Here is a 23165-nt window from a genome sequence, read left to right as displayed (position 1 = left end):
GCGTGACTTGTTTTTCTGAAAAATCCTCACCCAGTTACTAGGTTGAAATTCTGTCCAATCAGCTGCGTTGGCAAGGGCACTTGTGCCTGTGCCATACATGCTTGCGAATGAAGCTCCGCCCGAGACCCATGCGGTTCACAACAAAGACCATGTTGCGAGGGGAAAACTGTCAGGACGTGACTTTTGACATCTTAAGGTTACGGCACTGACTGATACTGGCCAGGCAACTGCTTAACCTATGGCTACTTGACAAATGTGGTGTGGGGAAGTAATAAACTGTAGGCTAAGTTGCTGGGTGTGAAAATACGATGATGGTTTCAATTGTTGCAGTAGGCTATTTTACGATAACATTATTCAGACAGACAGACAGAACAAAAGTAGGCGTTCTCTCCCGGTTCATCTAACACAAGAGAACCAGGAATAGGCTTAGTGGTTGCCCCGATAGCCTAGGTCTATAGGCTATTACACAGGTGTAACACCTGTATAAGGCCTTGCAAAAACATGTAGGCCTAGGCCTACATTCATAATTTAGAATGTCAGGTAGACAGTCACCAAGATAAGGTTTGATTCACTTGATGTAGGCAATAGTCTTGAGCAAGTGGGATGAGTCATTGGTTCGTGAATATACCATGAGGTTTTTTTTTTTTTTCTCGGAAATGCAACGTTTTACCATCTTGTCTGACTCATTTTATTTCTCTGACATTACGACATTTTTTACGTTCTATTTTAAGTATCGAACGGTAGTTTCATCATCTGCACACGTGGTACCATCCATCATAGAAATTTGTTTACATTACCATGTGGATGGATGCCTCTAACAGCTCAGTGCCACCCTGTGGCAAGATTTGGCACCGCGCTCAAACGATAGTCCACATCCTTTGTCTGAAAGAGTATAGAAATGCATAGGATACAGTGGGGATGACATTGTAAAGGTTAGCCTACTTTACAACATATATCCAACACAGCCAAGACAAATGGAATTACATGTCAATATACAATATATTTTCTAGATGTCACTTTCTTTGTTGTCCAAATTGTAATTGTCTATAGTTTGGCTCCTCATAACGTAAATCAAAGCTGTAATACATGGTAATATATTGCCATCTACCGGTGAAAATTGGAAACTATTCAATCCCGTCCTGCCCTTCGCCCGTCCACCGCTACCACACCATACCAGCCGACTGTCTGCTTGTCGAGCCACCACCAGTAACACAAGCGGACATGTTTGGCCGGCCTCTTTGTGGAGTGTAAATATACATTTATCTTGCACGATAACGGAATACGTAGCCGAGGCCGGGAACCATGGACGCTGTCAATGCATTTAACCATGAGGTTAGTCTGTCCTTGGTACAGTCATTGAGAAGATGAGGATTGCCAAGAGTGACTGAAGTTAGCTAGCTTGCTAGCTTCCTAGCTAGCTAATGTTTGTCTTTGACCATCTTGCTAAGCTAGTTCAGGCTGTGTGGGGTGGAAAGGCCGCAACTGGCGCTCAAGGCCTGTTGTCTAAATTTAGTTATTTACAGCACATTACTTCTGCTTCGGGCAAGGAATCATACTCTTGCTAGTAATCACCACATGCTGTTTGATCAAAAGTGCTTTCAGAACGGGCAAACACTGCATCGTTTTCTAGCTTGTTGTGTGGCTAGTTAGCTAGCTAGGATAACTGGCTCTCGTAGTAAAGTAGAGTTTAGCAAGTATGTGAAGCCAACCAGTCAACTAACGTTTGCTAGTCAACAGTATCACGCTATGATACCTGTTAGTTGGTTCCATAAAGGAAATAGCAACACCGTTGTGCAACTGTTATTCGATGTTCAATAATACCACACTGGAAGATCTTCTTTGCGACCAAACACGTTTCATTTTTGCTACAATAGATGAGTAACATTAGTTCAGATAGCATTGGTTAGCAAGCTTACAGGTGACCTAGCATGGTAATATTGTGATTTGGGTTGAAATGTAGCTTGCTAGAGCAAGTTGTAACTTCAGCAAGAAATGTTGATGTTGCATGGCCTATGCACGACTCTATGCTTGTATAGGAAACTATGCTAGTTTGATGCACTTCAAAATCAAGCATAGCTGCTAGTGCTTCTGGTGTCGTTTATGTGAGGGGAGGCCGAAGGAGTGGTTACCAGTTGACCCGCATCAGCCTTTGAACAGTCAACAATACTAGGAGAGTTGTTTCTGTTGTGATACGGATGGATAATGGTTGACACGAGAAACTATGTCTGCAGGTTAGCTTACCTTTGTCTGAGAATCGTTAAAGTGGACATCAACGTTCACCACTTCTCTGAAAATTCTGTGGAGGGAATTAGTTTGGGCGCGCGAGAGATGACAATTGCTTTCATATGACCAGTAACTATACGATCTTTGATATGACCATTTGTTTATACCATAACTGTTAACCTTTAACACATGCATGTCGGTAAACACGTTTACATGTTTTTGCTTATTCCATGGTGCACTTTAAGCGCCTTAGGAGACAGGGCATATTTTCAAAAATATTCATCTTATTTGGAAGTGTGTATGGGACAGAATTGAGGACAGGCAAACCAGTAGCCAAACATACATGTGCTCCTTAGTAATGCTAATGCAGAGTAGTAAGATTCAAGTAAGTGTGCATTCTGTGGAGTATTCTCAATCTGAAGCAGAATTAATCGTGTGAATGGACAACACTGGTGGTCTGCATCAAATTAAAAGTGTCATGTTTAAAAACAAAAACACAACGTTACAACAAACGACACTCACTGACAATTGAACTGAGAAAGAAAAAAAGAAAAACAGAGATTTGGTCATAGCTGAGATGTTGGTCACAACAAGAATAGGCCCTGTTTTGAGTCACTGTTGGATTCCTTTTTCTTTTGTGCATTAAATCCTGTACAGCACTCTCATGGGGTGACATTTATTAATGTGTTGTACAGAGACATACAGGTACCAGCAGCTTGATTATTGGATGCTGTCATAATTGTGGACATTTTATTAACCATGATATTAAAAACTGTTTGATTCCCTGTTTACCCACACTATGTTTTTTTGGGATTCTTTCAGTTGTTCTCTTTGATGGACTCAAAGCCCCCAATCTCTCGGGCAAAGATGATCTCCATCACAAAGTCTGCCATCAAAGCTATAAAGGTAGGTACTGGCTCAGAAAAGTGAACTATAGCTGTACTGGTTGTAGAGGAAGCAGTTCCAGTTTCACTTGAAATCATTCTTGCATAAAGAGTCTTATCCTGATGGCCACTCACTGTGATCATAGTCTTGTACCCAATTAATACTTCCATTCTTTTTTGCAGTTGTATAAGCATGTCGTCCAGATTGTTGAAAAGTTTATCAAAAAGGTTTGTGGCATTGGTTTAAGTTTTAGCTTGTATTGTTATGTTTTCTCAAAATACATATAATAATTATATGGTAATAATACTCGATTTGTTACATATGGATGTTCTCACGCAATTTCATTAAAATGATTCAAAGTCCTAAAACATTGCAGTCTGTGATTTTCATGTTGTTGTCTCCTGTAGTGCAAGCCAGAGTATAAAGTTCCAGGCCTGTATGTAGTGGACTCCATCGTGAGGCAATCACGGCATCAGTTTGGATCAGATAAGGACATGTTTGGGCCCAGATTCACCAAAAACATAACAGGCACCTTCGAGAACCTCTGCTTGTGTCCGTCGGAGGACAGGGTAGGAGTCACCTGCACTTCTCTAACTCTTAATGACATTTGTGGCAGCTGTAGATTAGAATTGTAGATGGATGATATGAAAGTCAAATTTGATTTACTGGGGTTTCTCCAGATTGTCCGTCATGGAGCCTTACTTTTCCCTGCTTCCCTGAACATAGTGTAGTGTTTACTGTGTTTGTGTTATGTCCGCATTTACATGCATTCATGGTAATCAGATATCTATCTCACATGTATTCTAAACTAAAAAGTAACATACATGTAATCATATAAAGTTATCCAGCAAGGCACACAATCATTCCTCTTAACCCTAGTTCACCGATATATATGAAATATTTCCTCTTATCTATCCTCTTTGTCTTTTTTTCACAGTGTAAGATTGTGCGTGTGTTGAACCTATGGCAGAAGAATGGTGTGTTCAAAATCGATATCATCCAGCCTCTGATGGACATGGCCACAGGGTCCGGCAGCGCGGCCGGAGTGGCCGACGAGGACCAAGCGGGACCCAATGGAGGTGAGACTGAGACACTCGTTGATGCCTCAGCACTGCCGAACGTGGCCGAAGGGTTGAGCCGCTGTTGCAAATCCTAGAGTTGGTCGCTGAGGGAGTCCTCTTAATTGTGGAACAGGAAAGGTTATGTGGGGCAAGAAGAGCAAGAAACATGTAGATGTAGCCTGGGTTGAAAACAAGTTAACCAACAAGTTGAAGCACCTGAGCTTGAAGTACAGTTGACGCTCTGTTTCCTCCTGGGTCGTTCGGTTAGATTATATAACAGGGACCATTTTTAGTAGTTGGAGAAATAAAGGTAGTTTTAAGATATTACCTCCAGTGTTTTGCCCCAGTATTTATAGACCTTTCTTATCAGAATAACGGTGTCAGGTGTAAGAGCTGTTTGTGTATGGGGTTGCTATAGTGATTTGTTACCGCATAGGGCTGCTGAAATCACATGAAGCGTCCGACTCCAAGCTGACAAAGGAGTTTGTGTCCTTTTGGCTGTTTTATTGAAACTTCCATAAACAGTAATGGTAAACCATCTTTTGGAAAATGTCATTGTAGCACCTTCAAATTAAATGCATGTGTTGTCTATGTATGATCAAATTAGCAAGCATCATCACTGTATCATATTGGTGGATGGTCTGTTTAATAAGAACATTTTAAAACAATTATTTTAGCTATGGAGTTTGGACCGACTTAAGAGCATTGCCACCAGTAGAGCCTTACATTTGGAAGTTTCCTACGGTCTTACCTTAATATATCTCATGGACCTTCATATTTGTCATGTTGGGGAGTTTGCTAATATTTGCTAAACTTTATGAGTTGTCATGACAACACATGTGGTTAATCACATTCCTTCACAGCTTCCCCTCCTATCCCGATGAAGAAGATGCCGGAAGCTCACGCAGTCGCAGCTCCGGAACATCACGCGGTGACGGCTAACTCCATTGCCGCAGCCGTGCCTCAACTTCAGAACTCTGACGCCTTCGCTGCTGTAGCACAGCTCTTCCAGTCTACCCAAGGACAGCAGGTCAGTCACCACCGCAGTCACTGCACTCAACTACTGTATTAGAATAAGCAAGTGAAAAAGTAATGACACCAAATGTGTTCAAAAAGCAAGTTTATATGACCCTTAGTGTCACATTCTTTTTCTTTCAAATCTAAGGCCTTACAGACAATAAGTTAGCATTAGCTTTGGTGTACAAACTTAAGGCCTTGGTGTTGGGTCTTTATCATAATAAAAACAATACAAAAGGTTTCAACAACATCTGAGGCACCGTAGCGATGCACTTTTTTCTCTCTGATCTGATTTCTGAACAACCCTTATGACTAGAAAATGGTCTCTCCCCCTTCACCTCCAGCTCCAGCAAATGCTACAGACCTTCCAGCAGCCCGGGAAGCCCCAGTCCCCAGCGCTCACCAACAGCCTGTCAGCTCAGATGAACCTGCAGCCGCACGCGGTCCCCCCCGCGGCCCCCACGCCCGCCTCCATGGCCTCTCACCTGGCCGAGTCTGTGGAGAACAAGGCCACGTTTGACACGGTGAGTCACACAGACCCACCTGAAACGCAGCCTCGTTATCCAGTATTCTCTTGTGCTCGGAGGGTTAGAGGTCCCACCTAACATTAGAAGAGCACCCTGTCTCTTCTCAGACTTGCAGTACCATAGGCATACCAAGTCATTCATTTTATCTCAGCTTATTGAGGTTTTTGACATCATTAAAACATCATATTCCTTTGTTAAAAATATCTTTATTACTAGTATTATGCAACAAGTTTGAAATGTTGACATGTTTACAGATTTACATTTGCGGAATTATTTACCGTTTTGGATAAACTGATCGCCTCTGACTTTTTCTTTGCAGACGCTCCTCGATCGCTTCGACTACGACGACGAGCCAGAGGGTGCAGACGATATAAAAAAGGAAGAGACGCCCTCGACCCAGCCGGTCTTGTACGTCCTGACCTATTTTACTCCCCTACCTCGGCCGCCTCTCGGCACCATGACAACCTATAATTGGACGAGAGGAGATGAGCTAATGGGGAAAAGTGCTCAAAAATAGGATGTTGCTACAGATGGGATGTTGAGCAATAGTGCAGATGGACAAAAGGTTATGAGCATTGTGTGGATAGGTGCACTCTCTCTTGAGAGGTGTTTATGAGTTAATGAGGGGTGGTGTTATTCCGGGCTCCTCCTTAAGTTCACGTGATATTGGGTTATACGACTGGGGGTGTGCTCTGATAAACCTGGTTTAATAGTGAAGTTAGTGCTGGAGTAAGTGGTGAAGCTCATAGTTGTACAGCCATATGGCGTCATTGTTTTTTTTTTAGCTTAACAAAGCCATGTGTTCTGAGTTAACGTCGTCGGGTTTCTAAGTAAACTGCATTCTCGCAGTACCTCTGTTTTACTTGACGTTATATATGACACCACGGAAGGATTATTTATCTGTCCAATTGATCCCTCCTCTCAGGAATGTAGTTGTCTAGTCATCTTAAGCTAACATAAACTAGGGAACCCTCTTAGTTCCAAGATGGTGGTGCAGACATACTTATTAACAGGGGGTTGTTCACCATGTGGTTTGTTTACAGCGGTCATATAGACAGCATGTCCCATCATCAGCACATGCAGCAGCAGCAGCAGCTTCCCCCTGGCTTCTCCCAACACCCTTCTCAACTCCCCAACATGGATCACTTCCAGCAGGTCATGATGGCCAAACCTCACGACGCCACACAACAGGTAATAGCCTATGCGAGCTGTGATTGGATGATGCTGTACAATGTATATTTTACTTGCACCTGGGGGGGGGTATTCCAAGAACATGGTTTAGTGACAAGTTAACTCAGAGTAAGTGGTAAATCTTCTATGACAAGAACTCTATGCCATTGTTAGGAGAATGATGCCATACAGCTCTTATATTAGGAGGTTTACTCCTTACTCTGAGTTAACTTACCCAGGTTTGTCACTAAACCACGTACTTGGAAAAAAACCCAGATGTCTTGGGTATATCTACCACAGAAGAAGACATGGGACATAATGTATTCTGCATGGCTTGTGTTATCCATGTGTTGTTGATACAAGCTCAACATTGCAAAACCCCCATGCTTAATTGTTGCGTAAGAAGTGTTTTCTCTTTCTCTCTCTCTCTCTAAAAAAAAAAGAAAAACAATTACAGCGTGTTATCTCCTGTTTTGCCCTGTTAGGTCCCTCTACCTCCGAACGGGCAGCTCCAGGGCTTTGGCATGATGCCACCCCAGCCCTACCCAGGGATGATGCCTCCCATGGGGCAGCCTCCCATGGCCCAGCCCCAGCAGGGAGCCGGGATGCCTCCGGGCTTTCCAGGGGGATTCCTTCCCCAGAATAACGTATTTCCTCAGCACATGCATCCGCATCAACAGGTGAGCCCTGCAGCGCCTACCCTCCGGGTACAGATCCACACTGAGCCATTGTTCTCTGTGTGATCGTTTGCATGCAATTATAGACTAATCCAGCGAAAGACGGAAGTAACGCAGTGCTGCCATTACTGCGTGGCTGGCTGCTAAGAAATTAGCCCGTTGGTTCCGTAGGCGGCTGTTGCAGAGGTTAGCTGTCATTAATACACGTCTTAATACCATATGTTGTTAATAAATTACCTTCATCGGTAGGTTTTGGCCACAGTCTGACATCATTTATCCTATGTTCCCTTTCACCTGACATTTTCTTTCATGAGCAGGATCTCTTGTTAGACATTCTGACAGGATGCTTTCATGGAAAAGCACAGGCAAGTGTCACTCGTCATACTCCGCAGGCACGCAGTAATGGCGATATTCAAGATGGCAGTGCTCATAAACTTTGCGCTGGATTAGTGTATAGCCGTTGTAATTGTGCCTGTGATTACGGTTTGAACGGTTGAACTGCATGTCAGTGTGAATTCTCCATATGTGGATATTTACAGGACTTTTGTATTAGGTTGTTGTATCATTGCAGCGTGTACATGAGATCTTTGTGTGTTAGCAGGATGTCTCCATGGACGTTGACTCTCCATCAGTGAAGGACCGGAAGCACTGGCCAGATAACAGGAGGTCCCATTCTCGCTCAGGCTCCAGGTGAGAGACATTCCATTCAATTCCATTCTTATTCTCCCCAAAGGGCAATTTCTCCATGCAGGAATAGTGACATGTAAGATATAACACAACATATAAGACAGGACAAAAGAAAGAACAGGACAGATAAGATTGTAAGGAGGAGGATGAGGGGGCCGGGAGCATATTCAAGTTCAAAAGGCGAATAGCCTCAAAAGTAAAGGTAGCCTTCCTCCTGTTAACCCTAGCAAGAGGACAGCGCAGACGCCTGCCAGAGGGTAGCCATTCAAAAACTCCATGTAGGACATGGGTAGAGTCTTCTAAGATGCAGAAGGCTTTCTGAAGTAGCTCCCTATTTATTTATGCCTTTTCTTTTATGATTTCCTTATCTTTTTATTATTCCCTTTTAAAAAGTGTATTTTATGCCTGACTTTTATTCTTGTTATGTGTATTTTATTATGTATTGTAAAGCACTTTGTGATTTTATCTGTGAAAAGCGCTATACAAATAAAGTACTTACTTACTTACTTACTTATGGTACTGCAGCACCAGCCACAGCCAAACGCTAGCATCGTTTAACGACCGCATTATGCATTACACAATGGTAGCGTTTTTGTTTAAAAAGAAAAAACTGTTTGGGTTCTTTCGGTCAGATCTCCGAAAAGGAGACGGTCCCGATCCAATTCCCGGTCCAGACGGATGCGGCACCGCCGGTCTCGCTCGTGGTCCCGGGAGAGGCGGCATCACTCCCCGCACTCGCGCTCGCAGGAGAGGAAGGACAGAGAGCGGGAGCGGGAGCGACGACAAAAAGGGCTCCCTGCCCTCAAAAACGAGACCCTCAGCGGTAAGGCCACACGACTGATTTACATCTTAAATTCATTTAACCTGCAAAGGCAGACAGTGACCTTTCCATTGGCCTCTCTAATGAGCTCTATTCACATGCAGGGCCGGCTCATTTAATGACTCGGCAGTGGGTAATGAGGTAGTGACCTTCGTCTGTCCTTGTGTTTGTGACAGTGTGCAGCACGACCTTATGGGTGGGCCAGCTAGACAAAAGGACCCAGCAGCAGGATGTGGCGTGTCTGCTGGAGGAGTTCGGACAGATCGACTCCATCAATGTGAGTTTTTACACCGTAACGTCTTCAATTTTTCACTGTAGTTGTTGGTCAAAAGCAAACCAAAAAAAAATATTTGAGCAGTGGCTTTTCGTCCACTGCATTTAATTAAGCCAAATATGGTTCTTGAATTTCCCCTTGGGGATCAATGAAGTATCTATCTATCTATCTATCTATCTATTTATCTATTTATCTATCTATCTAATTGTTTTCTCAAGGAATGTATATATTGTCCAATGTGTATGATGCAGTATCATCTAATTAGTTGGCCTCTCCTTTTGCTGATAGATGATTCCCCCACGTGGCTGTGCATACATCGTCATGGTCCATCGGCAAGATGCTTTCAGAGCTCTGCAGAAGCTGAGCAGGGGCACATTCAAAGTCAACCAAAAAGCCATTAAGGTAAGTCACCATGCACCACTAGGCCACCTCCTAGAAGACACTTAAATCTGATGCACGATGCTTTTAATCATTTAATAACTGCCATCTATGTGGAATAGGTATAACAACTGCTCTCTTTTTCATCCCCAGATTGCATGGGCGCTAAACAAAGGCATCAAGGCTGAGTATAAGCAGTACTGGGACGTGGAACAGGGGGTCACCTACATCCCCTGGAACAAGACAAAAGTGGAGGATCTGGAAGGCTTGAAAGAAGGTGGCATACTGGACCCAGACTCCTTATCACCAGGTAAAGAGGCATCCTGTGTCTGTGCTTGTGTTGTGTATATATATATATATATATAAACATTGAATTGGGACCATTTGACATACATGTTGAAGTAACATAATTATAATATAATAATAGCACTTTAAGTATACATCCTGGTTGTATTTTCTTACAACGCTTAGGTATCTTGGATGTAGCATAATCTGCAAGTCATTGGTGCCTCACTCTAATTGGTAGTCGCCTCACGTTATGTCTCTTTGAAATAATGATTAGAGTGCCATTGTTGCAGAGTTGTTGAATTTCACTGGCAGTCAGTGCTCTTGTCGCTGCATTAAGCATGTATCGGAGTTATCTCTTATTTTGTGAACTACCTCACAACTGTGTACTGCTGATGGAATGTTTTTATATATATATCACCGAATCTTGTAACCCTAAAGGATATATCACATTTTCAAAATTGTGATTGTAAGCCACCGTTTGCTTGCAATAAAGATGTTACTGAGCCCACACGGCCTGTTTTTCTTAAACCCTCCCTGCTGTCCTCACAGGGTGGCCGGGAGCTCAGAGTGAGCAGGACCAAGTGGATGAGGCGTCCCAGAACGGGCGTTCAGAACCTGCCCTCATGGAGGAGAAGCCAGCCGTCGCACCCATGCAGGTAAGGAAGTGCTTGGAAATGGGAAAATGGAACATTTTAGGAACATTTTAGTTATGTGTGTTTAATAATATTGGTTTCACAACTTTGGTTTAAGGAATATTAGTATAGTATATTAATGTAACATAGTGAAATATAGTGAAGTATCTTAGGATAGGAGTGTAGAATAATATATGTACATAAACAGTTCTGTCGTAATGACTACTTATCCTTTGTGTCTTCTTCACTCAGACTCCTCCAGGCCAGCCAATAGGAGTGCTGGGAACAGGGCCACCTCCAGGGTTCCCTGGCCACATGGGTATCCCACCTCCAAACTTCCCTCCAGGGGTGCCCCCTCCCCCTCCCTTCATGAGACCGGGCTTCAACCCCATGCAAATGCCACCGGGACCACCAGGTACGCGCCACGCCTCTGACTTGGACTCTGTGCCACACACAAAAAAACGTTTTTTTCACATAGATCTCTATTTCTCAAGGACGCCAAGTAACGTTACTGTACTAGTAGGTGCTTAAAAATAAACAAGTCAGGCAGCTACAGTGCTACACTTTGTGCGCATAATTTTAAAGAGCACAGTGAAAATGGGATTGTACACCCTTTGTAAAGACTTTATTTTAAATGAATAATGTCTCAAATTGCTGAATGGGACTGCATCAGACCGATTTCTTTCTTCATGAATCCTTCATTATGAATATAATCTATCATTTTAATATGTTTAATATTCAATTTATGCTATCAACTTTCTGTCTGTCAGGGTTCCTTCCCCCTGGTGCTGTGCCTCCAATGGGGGCGTCTGGACCCCCACCTCCAATGCCAGGGCCTGGTATGTCCTTAGGTAAGCACCTAGTAACCACTATCACTACACCTGTTTATTAAACATGTTTGAAATGCACTTGGATGATATAATTGTGTGGCCATCTGTAATGAGGCGCCGTGTTTGTGACGTTAACACTGGTCAGACTCCGACATGAGTGCTAAACTGGTTAGATGCCAACGTGAGTGGTGAAGGTTATCAGTGTAAAACAGACGCTACTGGTAGACTCCTCCCATATGGTGATGCGTACAGCAGACCAAGTAGGTCCACTAGCAGGCTCAAGAGACAGCTTAGCATTATAAACGTAGCAGAATGAGGACCGTCTACGTGACGTACCCTTTGAATCACTTTACTGAAGGTAGTCACACTGCTGTCAGTGTCCGTTTTTCGTTTGCTATTTGTCCTCCATTGTGATGTGTGTTTGCTTTTCTTTCCTCTTTCCTCAGAGGAGCCCTCAGGCGATCTTGCTGGATTGGGCCAGAGAAACAGCGATGGTGCAGATGGATACAACGCAGCTCCACAAATGGGTAGGTGTTTGATCACCTTGGGCAATCTTATTCGGTTTACCCATGGGCAAATGTTGTATGCTTTGTAATCAGTATGCTCAATTAGTGGATTAAAATATGTAATATTTTCACTTAAGTTTCTTCTGGACTACAGAGTTAAGCGTAGATGGTGTTGCCAGGTTTCATAGCTTTCTTGTCTTCAACTGAGGACTTGTTTTTGTCTGTTCCTTACAGGTAACCAGGTTGGTGCCCCTCCAGTTGGCCTTCTTGGGGCGAGGCCTGGTATGATCCCTCTGCAGCGCCCCCCAGGCATGCCACCCCCGCACATGCAGCGCTTCCCTATGCCCCCCCCACACCCCAACATGCCACCCATGCCCCCCCAGATGATGCCCAGGGGACCACCTCAGATGATGCACCGGGAGCCTCCACCAGGGGGCTTCGGGATGCCACCTCCCCACCCTATGAAAGGCCCCTTCCCCCCGCCAGGACCACCGGGGGGGCCTCCACTCGGTCCGCCAGTGGGCCCCCCTCCTGGTCATCCCGGGCCCCCAGGACCCCCTGGAATTACTGGCCCCCCCGGACCTCCTGGACCTCCTGGACCACCTTTCATGCGGCCGCCTGGGCCTAGGGGACCGGAAGGGCCTGATGGCAGGGACGGAAGGCCCGATGGCCGGGACGGAAGGCCTTTCCGGAACGAGCGAAACATGGGCTTTGGACGAGACCGAGAGCCAGAGTGGTTTGGGGGACGGAGGCCGCCGTTCGGTGAAGGACGGGGAGGAGACCGTCCAGAGGGTAGAGAGAGATTTGGGAACTGGCACGAGGAAGAACAGCAGCATGGTGGTGGTGGTGGTGGTGGTGGTGGTGGTGGTGGTGGTGGTGGTGGTGGTGGTGGTGGAGGAGGAGGAGGAGGAGGAGGAGGAGGAGGTTGGGACCGGGACCGGGACCGGGAGAGGGATCGGGAATCCCGGGATAGAGATAGAGACAGAGACCGAGATAGAGACAGAGTGAGAGATGGGGATCGGGATAGAGTGAGAGAAGGGGATCGGGATAGAGTGAGAGATGGGGATCGGGATAGAGATCGAGACAGAGAACGAGAAAGGGAGAAGGACCGAGACAGGCCGGCAAGGGAGAGGGATCGCAGAGACTGGCGGCAGAGTCCTGAGGGCGACAGAGGAGGCGACCGAGGAGGCGACAGAGGAGGCGACAGAGGAGGGGACCGAGGAGGCGACAGAGGAGGCGACAGAGGAGGGGACCGAGGAGGCAACAGAGGAGGGGACCGAGGTGATAGAGGAGGGGATCGAGGAGGCGACCGAAATGACAGAGGAAGCGACAGAGGAGGAGACCGAGGAAGCGACAGAGGAGGAGACCGAGGAAGCGACAGAGGAGGAGACCGAGGAAGCGACAGAGGAGGAGACCGAGGAGGCGACAGAGGTGGGGACAGAGGGGGTGACAGAGGAGGGGACAGGGGAGGAGACGCCACAGAGGAGCCCAGTCGGCCGCCCAAACGGAGTCGCGACCGCGAGCGGAGTTCCCGCTGGGACCGCGACGACTGGCTCCGGGGGGACAAGAGCAACGAACTCAGCAGTGCTGAAAAAGCCCCCGATGCCGCCAGCGTCGTCGTCCCCGAGACCCCCAGCGTCGTCCCCGAGACCCCCAGCGTCGTCCCCGAGACCCCCAGCGTCGTCCTCGAGGCCCCCAGCGTCGTCCCCGAGGCCCCCAGTGTCATCGTCCCCGAGGCCCCCAGCGTCGTCCCCGAGGCCCCCAGTGTCGTCCCCGACGGCCCCAGCATCGCCCCTGAGGGCCCCGTCAAAGACTCGGCCAAAGAGCCGTCCCCCTCCAAGCCTGAGCCCTCACCAGATGTGACCACGGGGGCTCCGGCCGAGGTGACGGTGACCGACGAGGTCCCTTCCTCAGAGCCCGCGGCAGAGAATCCGCCCAGTGAAACCACAGAGGCTGCAGAGTCGTAGAGCCCTAAGGGCATGTCTCTGCAGAACAATGCGAGCCAGTCAAGACTGTCATGTGTTTGTGGCCAATGTGGAACATTGCCCCCCTTTTGAAATGCCCATATCCTGCTGAGGAGCGTGAATGTCGGTCAGATAGCTTAACACAACTAAACACCACCACGTGTAACAAAAAAAAAAAAATCTTACCAGAAAAGCAAAGAAAATGTTTATGCTGTAAATATGTTTGTATTTTTAAGTGTAGATTTTTTGGAGGGATTAATTTTTTTTTAATTCTTTTCCTCTGGATTTTAAATACAGACATTGACTCTAAATATGAAATATGCCCTTTTTGTTGTAATGTTTTATTACCTAAAATGTTTACATATAGGAGATCTTTCTATCATTTTTAAGCTTCAGAGGGAGAAATCAACCCGAGAAAAAAAGCATCTCCAAAATTTCAGCAATAGCGTTTGGTTGAATAAACTATTTTCATACCAAAATGTTATGTCACATTGTATTCACCCTCCAGGGATTCATTGATTTAAAATCATAAATTTTCTACTTAAAAAAACATGTTTTATACCATCACCCTCATGTATAATCTGGTTGTAGACTGTGCCGTCACGGTGCACATGTTCAGTGTAGACTATAATAACCAAGCAAATCTTAACTTGGATCACCCTCCCCTCACCCAGAGATACATCGGTCATATGACTTGTGTATTTCATGGTCATGAATCATGTGCCTATACCTTTGACATCAGTCATCAGGACAATTTTACCAAAGACATGAAGACGAATAAGATCTATGTGTATATATAGAAAAAAATATGTTTTCATGCGAACATGTGAGATCTTTTTCCGAGTGATAAAAAAACAATTGTGTTCACTTATGTTTTTGTCTAGATAAACTGTTGATCCCTGATTTAACCACATGATTCTAATCCTCTGGCAAATGTGCGCATATTTGCGCTTTAATATCACTTTAAAATATTTAAATTCCTTGAGTGCTGATCAGCAGCTTTGGCTTTTCAGACTGATTGTAGGATCAGCATCTGATAGACTTGGATATAATCTCTAAGAATGAATGTCATAGTATCAGCCGCATACCAGTTTGATCCTCCACCGAATCAGAACCAGGTTTATTGGGCCAAATATTTGCGGCATATGATGTCACTCCGCCTGTATAGACAAAATAGAGAATGTGTCAATATTTTTTATACCTAAGACGTGTACAATAATATATAGACAGCATAAAAGACAAAAATATGCATACTGTGATATGATGGTACAAACAGCCATTGCACACGGAATGTGATGAGTATCTTTGCACAATAGTATAGTGAAACAGGATGTACCAGAGAACAACAAATGTGTGAAATCTAATCGGTTGATTACTGTGAAGTTTTAATGAGGGTGGTGGCAGGAGGAAATCAGGTGTGTTCCTGTGTTTTGTGGTTTATATTAGGTGTATGAGATTGATAACCAGTCCATAACTACTGGAGAACTGAACCAAAGTGGCCATTTGGCTACTGTTATTTCATCAGATTTCTCGGTGTGATGTTGACTCTGGTCTTTCTTGATAAATATTAGTATATTGACATTTAATGCACAGTGACCTCCATGTGATGTCTAGGCCTGAGAGGGCCAGAACAGATGTTTGTGTCAGATGTCTGTTGGTGTCAGCTCCATCCTCTTAACACTGATGCATCTAGCTAATAAGCAGGTAGAGGTGCTGGAGTCTAACCCACTACAACCCTTACTAGACATTCTCTGATACAAGTCAGTGGTTTCACCATGGCCAGTAAAAAGGTAAAACTAAAGAAAGGAGTTCACACCGGTTCACAGTTTATGAAGGGTTAACCATACTTCCTGCAACTGATCTCTACGTCACTATCTCTTTCATCCAATCAGATCGTACACTTGTTACTCCGCCTCCCTCATTCACACTGCCTTGCTTATATCAGAGTGGGTAATCTGCAGAAAAGCACCATTGCCTATTTGCCTTACGTCCATCTTTCCGTTCGTCTGTTGTGCTACGTTATCAACATGGTTCTCAAGGCTGTATGTGTTCTCAAAGGCACCGGGGAGGTGACTGGCACGGTGCATCTTGAACAGCAGGTAAAACCTCGTTGCATGTGAGGTATCTTAATTTATAAATACTTATCAGTGCGTTAGCACGGCCGCCGGTCTCTTAGCACTCTGACAGAGCCTAGCTAGCCAGGCAGCTAGCTTGAAAACTGACCGACCAAAGTAGTAGTCTGTAGTTGATTAATATACGCACTAATGACGTTAGCCCTGGAAACTGACATGTTTGGGCATGCTGCACTGTGTATTTCTCTTTCAGAAAATATCTTTGTGCCTCGCCTATCACTTGCTGCCAAAGCTTCGTGTTAGCTAACGTGTTAGACGCGAATCTGACACATTAGCCAGCATTATAAAATGGTGCTTAGCTCGTGCAGGGTGCTTGTGATTTTAGGAGTATAGTTGACGTTAAATGGTAAATTTAGTTGCATGCAGTGCTGATTGCTGCCATTAGCTTAAACCCAATTTTCATCAAATGAGTTGACACTTGCACAAGGACACGGGTAGCTATTAGTAGGCTATTGTTGTGCATTCCAAAGTTCAGTCAAAAAAGATCTCGGTTCAGTCTAGATTACTTGCCAGCAGGGGCTAACCAATGTTGCTAACGCACACTAACTTTCTGGTAAAGGAACTTTGCCCTACCACGGCACGCCATAATATTGAGAAGCAGCAGTTGAACGATTTGACCGCGTGTTTAGCATGGATTCTGACCTGTTGCTGTTCTAACGTCATTGTTTATCCGATTTGAATGCAACCTTATCATGACATAGCAATACATTTGGGAATCAATCAACGCTCACAATTAACGTCCTACTAACAATTGCATTACATAACTGAAGCCACATCCCCCAATCTTGGTTATAGTATTTTGCTTAGTCATTGTTGACTCGACTTCCTTTGGCGGTTAACAATTCAAATCCGCTTAAATGGCACTGCTACAAGCCAGTGATTTTTAGTTTGGTTTACCATTTAGCCAACTCCTCAGTCAACCAACTGACGTTGAAAAGTACGTTGTCATTGTTTTTTAGCATCTCACTCAGATCTGGAATGCACAGTCGCAGATAACAGTGGTTGCAAACTGGCCTGTTTGACAATTGACATAAAATATATGCAACTTGAGTGGCTAAAGGGTTCAGAGGGAAGGTTAGTTGCTTGACATTAGCAGCGTCAAAATAATGTCAGGTTATGACGTAGCTTTTCTTATGCATCTCTGACGTCCTCTAGCCCTTGTATCAGTTAGCTTCGTTAGTGACCACAAACCAAGGCAAATTGATATTTTAAAACCATGGAAGTGAAGAGCACAAATCTGTGACGGCACAAATCTGGCTCTGCAAATCTGATTTATGGCTGTAAATTCTGTAGCTGTAGCTGAGGTCCATTGTTTGTCATGGCTTGTTTCGTGCTCATATGATTTATATTATCTGAAACGAGTGGCTGTTCTTGGTTGACTGTTAAATACAGTTAGGGTGTGTGTCATTTTGTGTGGTTGTTGAATTTATTATTTGTTATTTATTTAAGAGTGACACTGCTCCAGTGAAGTTGACGGGCGAGATCACTGGGCTAGAACCAGGTGAGCATGGCTTCCATGTCCATGCCTTTGGAGACAACACAAACGGTGAGTACGTGCATGCTGCAAAGTGGTAAATGAGTTCTGCTGTTGCAAGTCAAGTCAGTCATGACTGACAAGAGTGTAGCTACCTGACATTGACGATGTCAGATGTCATTGGTCTTAGCATCCCATGTATTTGTCAACATGACCATAGTTGTTGTTCTAGTCTGTTGTGTGTTAGATTAGATTCAACTTTACTGTCATCGTGCAGACTGCAAAAACAAAGACAACGAAATGCATAGAGGTGTGTCCTTATCTAAATAGGAAATGCATGCTTTATTATTTTAGGGTGCATAAGTGCTGGTCCTCATTTCAACCCTTTCAACAAGACCCATGGAGGACCAACTGATGACGTCAGGTAGGTTTGGTCACAACTGTGAATGCTACTAATTGAAGTATCTCAGTTATCAGAGCTCGTAGTATCCATGATTGAAATAGGCCGATAATAAACCACACACTTGTCAGTCATTGAATTATAGATGTAGTTATTCTCACAGAGATTTGGTTCAAATAATTGTGAATGGTCATGCTTTTCTTTAACTCCACACAAACATTTTCTTTTAGAAGGTATTAATTCCTTTATTTGGTATGATGTGGTGGTGGTGGTAATGATTCACACAAGATGTGGTATTTTGTCTTTGCCTCCTAGGCATGTAGGTGACCTCGGCAATGTCACTGCAGGGGGCAACAATGTCGCCAAAATCAACATTGAAGACAGTCTGCTTACTTTGAATGGACCAAACTCAATCATCGGAAGAACCATGGTGGTAAGGAATAGATAAATGCCAAACTATCCCTCACCTGTCCAGGCTTTCCACAGGGCCTTAAAGTCTAAAACTTAATATGAATTTAGGCCTTACGTATTTTAAAACATTACAGTATATGTACTGAGGTATTAGTTTTGATTTTGCTCATTTAACATTTTCTGCATTACTCATTTAGATGCTTCAGTTCAAAATGTAGTTCAATAATACAAATGTGCCACAGTTGTATAAAATGACAAACCGGATTAGCGTGGAGCTAATAAATGATAGTGAACTGATAACTAATTTGCAGAATTTCATAGGAATTCTGCAAATCATTTTCATTGTGTGTTTCCTGTCATGGGTGTAGAATAGGTTTTAAATTTCACTTGAGACCTTAACCCTGCCTGGTGCAGTGGTCAGACTATCATGTCTAGCTAAGCCAAGTGCTGTAATCCAATGTCAAATCAAATGTCAAATGTGAGTATTGGGGCCTGTACTACGAAGGGAGTTCAACCTACCCAGATGTAACCCAGGGTTACTTTGCTAAACCGGGGTTGACAAAACCTGGTTATCTTCATTGGTGTTAATCGGTACTACGACGCTGAGTAAGAAGTTGATTTGTTGAACTGGGGTTAACCTCATCGGAGTTGGTGCGCGTTCACATAAAATGGGCGGGTTGCAGCGCAAAGCCACCACTTTTAATGATGACGCGATCACGTTATTTTACGGATAAGGAATGCGCAATGATTATAAAAAGTTGCAATGAATTAAAACCCACTCTATGACACATCAAATATGTCGGCAGCAAACAAAGCAAGACAAGGCTGTTGGCAACGTATTGCAGATCGGATACAGAAAGTAACGTTTTATTTCATGTTCCTATATAAGGTTACGGAGGATTAATAGCTTGCGGAAAGTCTGAAATGTGTTGAAATAAATACATTTAGAGTTCAAGAGTCCTACAGATGCAACACAATTCATGCCATGTAGATTAATAAGGATAATTGAATGTTTAGCCCCATTGACTGATTTAGTGTATGCCTATAATTCTGTGAACATTAGATGCAACAGCAGTGCCGCTGGCAGCAGGTGAAAATGGAACTCAAAAACATTCAGAAGGTTTATATAGGCCTAGTTGTAGCTTGTATTAATATTTCTTAATTATGAAAATGTTATATTGCCTATATGCTTATAGCCTCCACTTTGCCTCGATCAGCTGACAAATGCAACGAATTCCCTCTGCTGAGAATGTATATCTTTCATAGAGAATATTCTATATGTAGAAAGATTCTGGCGGTCTTTAAAAACCCTCGCCTTGCGAAGAGAGCCGCTTACAATTTGCGCTCCAATAATGGATATGGATCTTCCAGGTAGCCTACGTCGACATTGTGGGGTGGTACTTTGCCTATAAAGGGTGTGGTTAACCACAAACCTCGGATTAACCAAGAACATAACCTGCTCGGAGCAGGTTTGAGATGCAGCATAAATTGCCATGGCAGCATACCTCGGTTAAAACCTATCCACCTTTCGTAGTACTGGTTAATCAGGAAGTTACGCCACACGTGATCAACTTACTCTCGAAGTTACCCAGCTAAGCCTGTAACCCCGCATCGTAGTACAGGCCCCATGTCTTCTGAGGGTATACCAGAATAATAATTCATTTTCATTGAATAACTTCAACCACAGGGGGGCACTGTTGATGCATTAATACTGGCTGATTGTCCTTGGAGGCTTGTTCCTTCACCTACTTCTCTTAGAATAAAGTAACCCAGCCCAAATTATCTGAAAGGGCGTGTATGTACTGGCTGAGTCTGTTGAATTTTCAATTGATGGTTGATTCGTGTTGGATCACGTTACGCCCCTTAAAATGATCTAATTGGTTTGTGGTGAAGCTTAGATAACTGAGAGCATTTAGGCTGCTGGAAACAATGGAAACCTCTTTGATTGAGAGGCATGGTATATCCCACCCTCAACCACTGGTGTCTTTATGCTGGCTTTGTATGTACAGAGGGCAGGGACTTTAATATTGTGTGTGCCCTGAAGGATGGCACCCAAATGCAGTGTGGTCACCACATTTGGTCAGTCCACACATGCCACAGTCCGAGTGCCCCCTCTTGACCTCACTAGCTCTCCTAGCTGCAGCCTGGTGGTAAAGTGGTAAACACAGAGCAAATAGCAAGGTGTGTGTGTGCGCGCTTTGGGCCAACCAGCTACGACATAACTCATACTTATAAAACATATCGTTTCGAGCAAAAAAAGGTAAAGATACAAGATGGTGTACATCATTTTAAATTCTGAGTGAAAGAACCACTATCCCATGAGCCTTTTCAAATGTACACACATATTGAGCATTTGCTGTGTAAAGATAGTTTTAACATGATTCCATATTAATCTGAGACACGAAGATGATTACTTCCTACCTCGATTCCAGTGACCAACGAGACGACAGGCACAGGGAAAAAAATGCAAAAAACATTGCCCATGGCAACGCCGATTTCTACCAATCGAAGACTTTTGCTTTTACCAAATTTATTAGGATGTTGGGTAGTTTAGAACAAATATAAATAAACGAGGTTGATGCCCCATTAACTTTTGGCATCTATTTGACCAGGTACAATCGCTTAAGTCACGTCGTAGCTGGATTTAAAGTCTACCATGGACAGTTACGATTTTATGGCTTATTCTCCAGTTGTCAATGGAGAAATTGTATTGGATTCTTACTTCCGGAATCGTCTGTGTGCGGGACTGTCGCTCTATTGCAATTTAAAGCTTCTGAACTTCAGCAACTTCCAGGGATTACGGCTTGACCTGTGCATCACCTAAAGCAAGTGTATGAAAGTGTAGTTTTCAAGCTTGTTTCAAGTGTCCTTGCAAGTCCCAGATTTAACAGAAAAACAGGAGACAGTTTCATAATTTGGGACCGCTGCTGCTCTCTGAAGGAGATTGAACATAATTGACGACAGATGAGTCAATAAATGAGTGACTGAAACGTGCTATTTTTTATTTTTTTTGCTCTAGATTCACGAAAAGATTGATGACCTGGGGAAAGGAGGCAACGACGAGAGTCTGAAGACGGGGAACGCTGGTGGCCGCCTGGCTTGTGGAGTCATTGGGATCACCCAGTAAAGGCCACAAGCCAGCCTTCTACAACAGCAGCACTTAAACCACTCTAAAGAGGCACTGTTATGGACGCCTGAGCAAGCACTAAACTCTTTGAAGATCCAAATGTAGTTATTTTATTCCCCAACAATCAGGATGGTCTAAGAATAGCTTTAGATGCACAGCCCTCTGGTGAAGCAGTTTTTTTTTTCTGTTTTTTTTTTTTTTCTTTCTGTCTTATTTCTAATGTTCATGTTAACAATATATCCATCTCCTGTTAAATGGCAAATACATGGCATTGGTACAACCAATTTATGTTCTTGCTGCTCTCATTATTCAATAAATGTTAAATGAGAATATGAGAATCTGGCAGTTTCTTCACAGCTGCATGTACTCTTGCGATATGACATGAATATTATTGGTACTTCACTCTGTGATTCCATCATATCACCAATAGAGGTCACTGTTGCTCTAGGGGAGCCCAGGTACGTTTTACGCCTGTATAATCACACATCTTCTCACATTCATTTTGTGTCTGGTCATTCTCAGTAATTTTCAGAGACCCATTTACAAACATAGTTTATACTATTTGCATAATACAGCCTTTCCAAGTTATTATAAAAGTCTCATAGTAGCCTGGTAGTTCCAGTGCTACCATAAAAAAATTATAAATGTGTCTGTCAGAGATGGCATTATTCATAACATTTAGATTGCATCTGGAATTGAAAACAGTTATTCTCTTTTCGAGCCGAATCCGAAGTAGGCGATCGCACCCTTGACATCCGACCTCTGTATCTTGATGCCGATATTAAACAGCTGTGCCCAGCACAAGCCAATTCACACAGATGGCCAGTGTATTGCTACTGAAATTACATGCTCCAAAACCTTTTCTCTTTTTTTTAATAGCGAAAGCTCCCATGTGAAGAAACTTGGCATGTATTCAGACCTCTCCAGAGAAGATGAGATGGCGGGATGTGTGGGGGGGTGGAGGGGGTTGTGGGGGGGGGGGGGTGAGCGTTGTTCCCCAGAGATCCCGAATCTGAAGTGTGCAGATGAATCCTCCAAGCATTCAAAGGCAAACATGAAGTGATAATCAGGGTGCATGGGACCACGGTCGACATAAAAGAGCAAGCTTCACATCTCAAATTGAATAGAGGATGGAAACCCGTCTGTTTGCCATCTGCCTGTGTATTTGCCGTGTGTTCCCGAAACCAGTCTTTGTGAACTGGGTGAGTGAGGTGTGGTACCTACCACCAGTTAGGTGGAAGCAACCTGGCCTAGTAATGTGCAAAAATGACAACCAGTTTTGCTTTTTTGATAATGGACAAAAATGTCCAGATCACTTATTCTTGCGTAAGGGGAACTGACCCACTACTTAAATATTTTTTGTATTACATGATCTCTCACAGGGTGGCTATGTATTCGTCTGAGGGTCAGAATCCTGGCCTGCAAAAAGACCAGAGGCAGGCTCGGGCAGTGAAGCGTGATGATTCAAAAAAGCCTGTATAAATAGCCTTGGTCACAGAGGCCATGAATAATGAAGGAGATATCCTGTGAAGCCTGAGAACAAGCTGCCACAGCAAGACAAAAAAATATACCGGTAGTCATCATCACAGACCCTAAACCAATTCTGCAAACGCCTGATGCCCAGGGACTTCCATGTCAGGTGTGTAGGAAGGCTTCTGGTTACAAACTAAGGAAACAAACAA

The 23165-nt window shown here is 44.0% G+C and overlaps 2 protein-coding genes across 2 annotated transcripts; both read left to right on the top strand.

Moving 5' to 3' along the window:
- Nucleotides 1-1182: 1182 nt before the first annotated feature.
- scaf4a (SR-related CTD-associated factor 4a) lies at nt 1183-13942 on the top strand. The gene is made up of 21 exons (XM_062535849.1): nt 1183-1332; nt 3046-3129; nt 3291-3335; nt 3516-3677; nt 4046-4187; nt 5033-5199; nt 5531-5710; nt 6033-6121; nt 6757-6904; nt 7369-7563; nt 8162-8250; nt 8880-9070; nt 9244-9344; nt 9630-9743; nt 9873-10029; nt 10557-10663; nt 10892-11054; nt 11410-11490; nt 11916-11996; nt 12210-12815; nt 13053-13942. The coding sequence occupies exons 1-21, from the start codon at nt 1303-1305 to the stop codon at nt 13940-13942; spliced, it is 3822 nt and encodes a 1273-aa protein (XP_062391833.1). The 5' UTR covers nt 1183-1302.
- Nucleotides 13943-15878: 1936 nt separating this feature from the next.
- sod1 (superoxide dismutase 1, soluble) lies at nt 15879-21813 on the top strand. Its single transcript, XM_062536404.1, has 5 exons — nt 15879-16038; nt 17521-17617; nt 17900-17969; nt 18261-18378; nt 21376-21813. The coding sequence occupies exons 1-5, from the start codon at nt 15967-15969 to the stop codon at nt 21481-21483; spliced, it is 465 nt and encodes a 154-aa protein (XP_062392388.1). The 5' UTR covers nt 15879-15966; the 3' UTR covers nt 21484-21813.
- Nucleotides 21814-23165: the final 1352 nt, after the last annotated feature.

The sequence above is a fragment of the Sardina pilchardus genome, chromosome 5, assembly GCF_963854185.1.
Source record: "Sardina pilchardus chromosome 5, fSarPil1.1, whole genome shotgun sequence".
NCBI classification, from domain to species: Eukaryota; Metazoa; Chordata; class Actinopteri; order Clupeiformes; family Clupeidae; genus Sardina; species Sardina pilchardus.
The sequence above is the reverse complement of the archived record's forward strand: the minus strand, read 5'-3'. Positions and strand labels throughout refer to the sequence as shown.